This window comes from Gymnoscopelus braueri (genome assembly GCF_963280865.1).
Source record: "Gymnoscopelus braueri genome assembly, chromosome: 12".
Lineage (NCBI taxonomy): Eukaryota > Metazoa > Chordata > Actinopteri > Myctophiformes > Myctophidae > Gymnoscopelus > Gymnoscopelus braueri.
The window spans coordinates 5,962,243-5,971,522 of record NC_137614.1 but is presented as its reverse complement, the minus strand read 5'-3'; the positions used below and the strand labels follow the sequence as shown (position 1 = coordinate 5,971,522).

Sequence of the window (9,280 nt, the reverse complement as noted above, 5' to 3'; positions counted from 1 at the left end):
AAAGATCGTCGGGATCGGGACGTGGACCCGCGATGCACTGTCAGGCTACCTTAGAGCCTAAGTGCCCAGACCGCTAGGCCAGCAGTACAAGCCAAATTTCCATCACCTCTTGACTATGGGTTTCATCTGAACTCAGAAAATGGCAAACTAGCTAGAGCCTCTATGGTTTGAAGGTGACGTCATCTAGCCTGGTAAACCCCCTCCCTCCGGAAATCTCATTTGCATTACAAATGAGATTTCCGGAGGGAGGGTTTACCAGGCTAGACGTCATCCCCAAAGCCCTCATTGATGTATTGTCTGAAGAAGGGACAGACGAGGATGACCTAGAAGAAATGTACACAAATGTGAATGATGATGATGAGGAAGATGAACATGATGATTAAACATAAAGTAGCTAACATGATGTACCGGATGTGGTGAACTTAAGGTGTAACAATTTGGCATCACATAACCACAAGGTATATGCCAACAGGAAATAATAGTGAAAAACAGCAGAGAACATCTTGAGGGCTGGGCCTGGCTCACCACTTTTCCTTACGTGCTGAAAGGAAAGTGGGACACTTTTGGTTTAATTTAAACCTGCGTTTGAGTCGAGGAGGCTGATGAGCATCTAACAGTTAGATTCTAACTTTTCTGCATTACATTTTCTAGGTTCCAGGCAAGAAACAAATGGATCAAGTATACCAATCGCCAGCGGGTGAGCTTGATGTTTTGGTCACTATAGCTTTGAATCAAGACTGTTAGATTTTTGTAATTGATTCTGACACTCAGGCATTTATGTCAGAATCAATCAAAGACATCTATGACAGTCTTGATACAAGGCTAATAATAGGCTATAGGCCTAATATAAATGTTTGAGAAGTAGGCTACTTATAGGCTATAAGTAGCCATGTTACCGGAGAGACACAATTTGACATTACTGCCATTAGTCCGTGAGCCAGTATAGTGTTAGTTGATACCATCTGAGGGGAATAATGCTTATAGTGATTTTTTGGCCAGGTATACATCTCTACTCTCTAGAGTTAGAAAATATGGGATAGCATTGCAGCAGTGGTAGCTGGTTGGTATATAACACCAACAGAAAATGAGACAGGTCAATAGCCTATATGAAATTTCAAATAGTATTACTTGCTGGTTTGGGATAGTGGGGATAATGAATGTGTTTGGCACAAGGGGAAAGTGGGAAAGTGAAAGGGTTAGCGATTTTGCCAGCCAGAGGTGCTTTGTATGTAAACAATTTCTGGTGAAAAGCTGCTGCAAATATGTAATGGTAAAATAAATGCTATTCTATGCATTATTACTTACACACCTACATTATATTTGATTTATTGAATTTCATAATACATTTCCTTATACATATATCACATTTCCTGCTATATCACACATTTTCTAGCACTAGGGGTGTGTGAATACCTTGCAAAAAATCACCATGAGATTTATTCCCCACAGATGGTTCCGGTGGTGGCCCAAATTTGGGGTCCTGGCTTACATGAACTGGGGCTGGAACCAGCTGGATAATCCATTCTTACTATTAACTTATTATGTCAAGAATGAATGAATGAGTTAGCGATTTTGCCAACCGTAGAGGTGTTTTGCATGTAAAAAATCACACCCAGTGTGAAGTGAGTGGTGCCTTTGATGAGTTCATTTCATTACGCTATTATTAAAATAACTTTACGCAGCATGCTACTGAGTACAAATTTGGTATGTGGACTAAGACCACCAATAGGGACGAGCTGTAATTTATGAAGCCCCGCCCCCTCTGTCTTCCTATTGGCTGGCCTTTAAACAGCCATAACTCGAGAAGCATTTATTTTGTCATTAGATCCTTGTGTAAATTTACTTAATTACTTATGTTTTAGCTATTGCCATGAAACTTAGATACACATATGCGTCTCCTCATGACGAACAACTATCATAGTCCTACCTATGACCTCTGACCCTTAGATCTCCCACCATGTTGAATTATAGGAAAAACTGTTCAAATCTATCTCCTCTGGCATTTTGACAGTATTCAATTTCAGTATTGTGACCTATTGTCTATAGGGCATGGCACAAGACAGAAGGCAAACCGTTAAGGTCCTTACACACCGGGGCGATTTTTTCATGCGAATAATACGTTTTTTTTTTAAACCTTATAAAGTCAATGCAAGCGTACATGGCGCGAAAAAGCGAAAAAGCGTCTTTTAATTATTCGGAACAAGTCCGAATTTTGCGTATATTCGCATATTCGCCGGTGTGTAACCGCCTTTATGCTTATCAGCAGACTTAAATAGGGCTGCCGTAGCTCAAACTCATCAAAGTATCAAAAATAATTTACAATCTTTTACAATTTGGCACAATAGGTATTATTTATATGCTCTTATCCACAGCAACTTAATTGATTGATTGATTGACATTTTGAATAGGCAAAAGAATGTAAAACAACACAGTTAAATTTATAATACTTTTGTCTAAAAGGTCCGACCAAAAAAGTCCTTGCGGACTTGTTTCAAAATATTAAAATTTAAAATGTGAGTAAATTGCATGAACCTTCAAACGACTACTTACAGTGAGTTGTTCCTGAAGGTTCTTCCTCTGAATCTGGAAAGTCCTCCCATGAATCTGCATCTGAACTGTCATCCTGTTTTAATCTGCTGCTGCTTTCATTTACATCTTTGCAAAGACAAACCCAAGATCAGACAATATTTGTCAGTTTGGCCTCCTGTTTACATTTGAACAATGACTTTTTTATATTCTAGACAAAAGACAGTAGCATGGATTTTGGATATTGACATTTACTTTGTTTTCTATACAAAGTACTAGGCCACCACACGTTGGGCACCGGCCTAGTCGGGAACGATGCAAGTTGGGAACGATGCAAATAGGGAATGCATGCCCGACCCTGTTATGCAATACTCCTACCGATTTGTGTGAGGTTTGGAGAAAATCTGTAGGAGTAGTGGCAAAAATGTGTTTTGCAAATATCTGCCTCATGTTGGCGCAATAACAGGCTGATATGGAAAGATTTGAGTAGAGGCTCTTCTTCGGCTTACCGGGAGTGAGCATGCATTGTTTCACGCCGACCTCTGACCTTTAGATCTTCCGCCAATTTGAATTATATGAAAAACTGTTCAATTTGAACTTGGGGGGTTTGAGCAATCTGCATGAAACTCTCTACGAGTGTGTTCTCTTTTTTCCCGTCCAAAATAATGAAGTGGATCTACAAGCTTGTACCATCTGCTATGCTCAGCTTATTTCTAAACCTCAAGTACATAATGTTTGGATGGATATGCTATGTGTAAATTTGTAGATATACCTTGTTGTCTCTTTTTGATTCCTTCTTTTGTTCCCTTCCCTTCCAATTTTAGCTACCTGGCCTGGTGGAGACCTGCTCCGAGGAGCACTTTTTCTAGTTTTATACTAAATTCATACTGATACATTTCTCTTGTTTTGTTTGCCAGATTCTGGCATGCTGCACCCTGATGTGTTTTGTGACGGCTGTGAGGGAGCTATTTTCGGGACCAGGTATAACTGTACAGTGTGTCCTGACTATGACCTGTGCTCTGGCTGTCAGTCCACTGGGGTTCATGAGAGACATATTCTGAGGTCCATCATTCCAGGTCAGAATATAATCATTGCTGTTGGCAGAAACCTCATCTCCATTATGTCAATTCTTATGTTTCCCCCCACCCCTCCCGTAAATTAATGTCCTACTTCGCCATACTAGTGTCACACAAAGGTAGCATAAATAGCCAACGTGCAAGCAATAGAGAGTCCTACTAGTTGGGTCACTTGTTCGGCAGGCAGGGGAATTCGGTGAGTTTTTGCCGTAATCTTTTAAATGTGTTTTGGCGCAACTTTGTTAAAAATCCTTGTCCTTCATTATAATCACTTCGCTCTGCTCCATGTTCTGGTTGGTCGATATTTGCCCCCAATGTGGACAGAGCTCTGACGGCCCGTTCATCGCTGCTTGCAGCTTTAATTTAGAATTGAATTTGTATCTATGTTTATCGCTGACATTTCGTTAGCATGATTAAACTTTAAGTAAACAGCACTTTTACACTGCACTGTCCATTGTCAATTTCATACTCAATTATGACACTTTTTCAGGATGTTTATTTATGTTTATGTTGTTATGTTTGTGCTTCTTGCCTTACCTGTTGTAGGTGGACAACAGGCGCCTCCTGTGTATCCTCCCATGCCTACCTATCCTGTTCCTCAGCCTGAGCCTGGCCCCACTCCTCAACAGTGGAAGTACGGCTTAAAAGATTTCATGCTATAATGTGATGTATACCGCATCAGTAACACATCACATCATTAATCATTACTAATGTTGTCCTTAGATATATTTAAGAATATGAGATCCACACAGTACCATTGTCACTGTCTGTGGCTCTGTGTTGGCGTACTGGGCATAGATATAGAAACCTAGATACCTCATTGGCCTCTGCAGTGCATTGGAGCGAATGTATCGCGGCCGCCATTTTGGAGAAGGCAAGCTTCCTGACCACTGGCCAATCACAGCGCGTCTTTTCCGGGACTTGTCATAATCTAGTTGTATAAAAATATCCTGTTATATTTTTATACAACTAGATTCTGCCATCTACCTTTATATGTCTATGGCACTGTGGCTCTGTGTGGGCGTACTGTGGCTCTGTGTGGGCGTAGGCTTGCCTTCCAGCTTTGGCGCACCGGTCTATGGTCACCTCGTCTCCCTCAGTTGATGCACCTGCCGGCCATCAACCCTCATAGTATTTGAACCCTGGTCTTCACAGTCACACCGGTCATCGCCAGATCATTGCACAACCTCCCATGGTAGTAGCATCATTCTCGCCAGTTTCCCTAGTGATTATTCCCAGTGTTTCTTGTATATTCCTAGTTTAGTCCGAGTGTTCCTTGTTGTCTAGTTTTGTCCTCAAGATTCTTGCCTGCAACTTAACCCTTTCTCCTCTGCTTCAGAGCCCAGCTCACCTGTTCCACTGCCTGCTTGTTACCTGCCTGCCTGCTGCCTGCCCAGACTGCTCACCTCCGTGTCACTCGTTGGCCTCATTTCCACGCCACCTCCCCCATCCTCCCATTCACTTACTGTGAATAAATAACCGTTACCTTGCTCCCTGTGTTTGGCTCTGCTTTTGGGTTCACCTGTTAGCAAACCGTGACAACCATAGCTTTTTTGACTATTCATGAAGAATATATATGTTATTATGTCATGTCACTGTTGGTAGTATTCCATCTATAACTGAAGGTGATGCCCGGGAGGCCTTTGTCCTGTATGCCTCCAGTCATTGCTGCTGGAACAAGTCACCAGCAAAGAATGGAGTCATAACTGACATGGAGGCATTCAATACGTACAGGGTAAGCATACGGAAGGACTGTAAGTTAGTTGATGATGCGTGACTTCAAACAAATAACTCATTTATTTTTCACCACTTTATCTAAAGTTTAACCTGGAAACATTCTCCGAGAAGAGATCTACAGCGTGGAGTCAGGAGCCATACGACGGTACAGTTTATCACCCAATGGATCACACTGGGATCTGTCTTCTTATTTTCTCTTTGTTATGTGTATGGCTGTTCAGTACCAATAAAATACACCATTTATTTGTCCAGGCCAGCGAGTGGATGCCCACACCCAGCCACCTCCAGGACTTTGGGATATCACTACCAGATCCCCCCGATTCTTCCACGATGACATGCAGGTCATCAAGGTTCCTAACACTTCCTCAGTGAAGGTAACGCAAGTCCACATTCCAAAATGATATTATGTTTGGAGAAAAAATTATTGATGAAAATATAATTCCAAGGTTGTTTTTGCTAAAAACATATTTCTGATGTGAACATCTCATCTCCAGAACTGCCATGACTGTATGGGGATGGGGAGCACGCCGTGTGAACGCTGTGCTGGTGCAGGGAACGTAAGTCACTTTGTGAAACGTTTGCTTTGGGAACTGTAACGGTAGCTCTCCACCGCACTGACATCGGCAGCGGTAAGCGCTGGAAAGCGTCTTTAAGATTTTTTTTAAAGATATTTTTCAGCCTATAGGTGCCTGGACCGCTACGCCAGCCGCCCGGGCCGCGAAGATCTGTTGTTGACTGGGCGGTAGGTACGCTGTCGCGTCGGGTCGCAAGTTGTAGGGAAGCGTTTGAAAGCTAGCAGCAGGCTTGTTGTTGAAAAAGACGTCAAGCAGTAGGCTATTTTTAGCATCAGGTGCTTCAGCAACATTTTTCACATCTTCCAACCGACTGATCTCCCGACTTCATTGGACTGCCAGTCTGTAGTAATCTGTAGTCTGTTTGGTGGAGAGCTACCTTTAGAGCAGCGGCTCTCAAATCTTTTCATGTCAGGGACCCCCAAATTACATACACATTAGCCTGCAGACCCCCGTATGAAAACATAAGCTCCATAAGAGAACATTTTTACGGTGTGGCTCTATAGCAGTACGTGGTTCACAACCTTTTTTAATTTCAAGGACCCCCAGTTTGATATGCATCAGGCCACGGACCCCCCATTTGATGCAATTGTTTTAAATCTCTGGGACCCCAATCTACACTGTAAACTTGTCAGTGTTAAGTTAACTCTGAGAGTGTACAAATGGAACGAAAAGGGTCCATTTGGTTCCATTTGTACACTCTCTGAGTTACAGAAGGCTATATAGACTCATAAGGGTCCATTTGGTTCCTAACTATCTAACAGTGGTTCTCAACACTGACCTCCCAGGGGCCCTCGAAGGCGTTCCAGGGGGTCCCCAGCAAAATCAGTTGAACCACTTTAACCCGATATACATCGGCTATTTGAAAATCACTCTTGTATGGGGGTCCCTCACACTAAATATTTTCAGATGGGGTTCCGCGGCCAAATCCATATTAATATGGGGGTCCTATACATGAAAGCGTTTGAGAACCACTGCTGTGGAGAGACATTAACCAACTCATCACCTTTTTTTTTTAATATGACTTAAAGGGATAGTTCACACCCAAAATGACTTTTTCATTCCAATCTGATTAGAGAAACCAATTGGATTTGTTCGCAGTCTTAACCAAAGCCTGTGTGAACTCTTGTGTCCATCAGGAAGTGTGTTCGGTGTGCAATGGGTCCGGTTTGCTTATGATGGATGATGGCATGACCTTGATGCCATGCAGTCACTGTAGTGGCATTGGGGGAGTATAGTACGTATCTGAGCCGATCGCATCGATGACATCTTTGGCTTTGTTTGGCCTTTTAATCAGGTTGTTAAAGTTCATTGTTTTGTGTTACAGCTGCACTTGGTGCCACGGCCAGGGCAACGTAGAGTGCAATACATGCCGTGGAAAACGACGACTGTTGGTCTTCAGAAACCTGACCGTGACATGGTGTTGTACCCTCATGATTCATTTTAACAGCGCTTGATATGATGAATATTAAAGCCTCAGTTATACTTGTTTTCACGCCGGTGTTGTGCACAAGAAACAGCAGATCGATAAGCTCACATTGCGACACGCTGTGAGCTTGAAGATTATTTTCGCTGCACGGCTCGATTTGCATCCGAGTATAACTCAGGCTTAATGCAACGTATAACACTAAACCGTCTACACAGTGCCACGAAGACCGTGGTCCTTTGTGGTGGTCGATATAATATAAAACGTGCTTTTAATATGTTTTTTTTGTATGTACATTCCCCCAGGGAAAACAACGAAAGTGACTATACTGTCGGGCAGTCAAGTGGTCTGCAGACTGAGAAACTCGACACGGTGTATGGAGAGGAGGTGTTCAGTGACACTCAGCACCTGGTGAGAGATGCTTAGATTTATATTCAGAAGGAAGCTTGTGTGTGGTGGTCATGTCTTTTCGTTTCAACAATCATACTCCACATGATTTAGGTATATCCAGTAATGCTTGAATCATACTGCATATGATTTAGGTAAATCCAGTAATGGGATTCCCTGACCCTCAAATGGTGCGCGCCTCGGAGCGGCTGGTCAGAGAACACCAGGGGAAGTACTCCCACACTGGACGACGCATTCTACAACAGGTAAGTGTTAAAATGTTAAAGCTTTAAAAAATGTATAGTAATCATTGCTTTGTTTAGACTTTAGAGCATACATGGGTAACTGGCGGCCCGGGGGCCACATGCGGCCCCCACCTGCACTTAATGCGGCCTGCAGCTTAATATCGGAATACTGATATATTATTGATTTCAGCTGTTACAATTGCAAACATGACCCGCTTGAATTACTTCAGTCAGTCTATATTAGTAGCTTAATGACTAGTATTAAATTGATATTGTCTTTTTTTATGTCCAATGTATTTGTATTTAAGTTCATAAAGTTAACAAAGTTAACATAAGCATAACATAAAAATGTTACTTTTCAAAAATAGCAAAAGAAAATTCAATTCAAAAATAGCAGATCTACAAGCTCAACGCGTTTTGAGCTGTAGATCGGCTATTTTTGCTACTTTTGTGTGACATAGATGGCAAAGTACGGCATTAATTTACGGGGGGAAAAAAGAGGTGTCTGCCCAACAGTATATATGCAATGTGGCCCTCTGGTGTGAGTGTGGAAATATAGGGGCCCTCTCCATCATCAAAGTTGCCCACCCCTGCTTTAGAGTGTTTGTTCAGTAACAGGTGTCGCCCCGTCATTCCAGCTGAGCTTTATGGTAAACGGCAAATACATTTTTTTTTTGTGGGAATTACCAATTTCAAGATACCGTAATTTATCAACTTGTGTTCCGGTTCCAATTTTGTCTGCTCATTTATTGGTTTCATCATTTCACTAGAACAAACACTCTTCTTTAGCAATCATTCCTGTGAGAATATAGAGCTATTTAACCCAAACATTTCACTTCTTACAGCATCTTTAAACGTTGCAAAATGAACTGATAATTCTCCTTTTGTCTACAGCGTCAAACTATCGAGTTGATACCCATCACCAAGGTGACCTACAACTGGAAAGGCAGCTTGCATGTATACTATGTCTATGGGAATGAGTTGCGAGTTAAAGCTGACAATTATCCAGCCACATGCTGTTGCACTGTCATGTAACTAGTGCCTTTGTTTGTGTAATTAGTGTTTTTGTAATTAGTGCCTTTGTTTGCAGACCTACCTGCTGTGGTGGGAAAAGTACTCAAATTGTTGAAGTAAAAGTATCAATACTGCAATGCAGAAATACTCTGTTACAAGTAAGAGTCTGGTAATCAAAATGGGCTTGAGTAAAAAGTATGGGTATCAAAATATACTTAAAGTACTAGTTATGCATAATGTCCCGTTTAAAATGTGTAAAAGTCTTTTGAAAATAACAGATGTACGAGCTCACATGTT

At 41.9% G+C, this 9,280-nt stretch overlaps 1 protein-coding gene across 1 annotated transcript; it reads left to right on the top strand.

Moving 5' to 3' along the window:
• Nucleotides 1-4,173: 4,173 nt before the first annotated feature.
• LOC308097576 (protein SSUH2 homolog) lies at nucleotides 4,174-9,004 on the top strand (the record flags this gene model as incomplete). Its single annotated transcript, XM_080445433.1, has 10 exons — nucleotides 4,174-4,236; nucleotides 5,208-5,337; nucleotides 5,424-5,484; nucleotides 5,592-5,713; nucleotides 5,834-5,896; nucleotides 7,051-7,148; nucleotides 7,239-7,331; nucleotides 7,643-7,748; nucleotides 7,880-7,990; nucleotides 8,864-9,004. The coding sequence occupies exons 1-10, from the start codon at nucleotides 4,181-4,183 to the stop codon at nucleotides 9,002-9,004; spliced, it is 981 nt and encodes a 326-aa protein (XP_080301559.1). The 5' UTR covers nucleotides 4,174-4,180.
• Nucleotides 9,005-9,280: the final 276 nt, after the last annotated feature.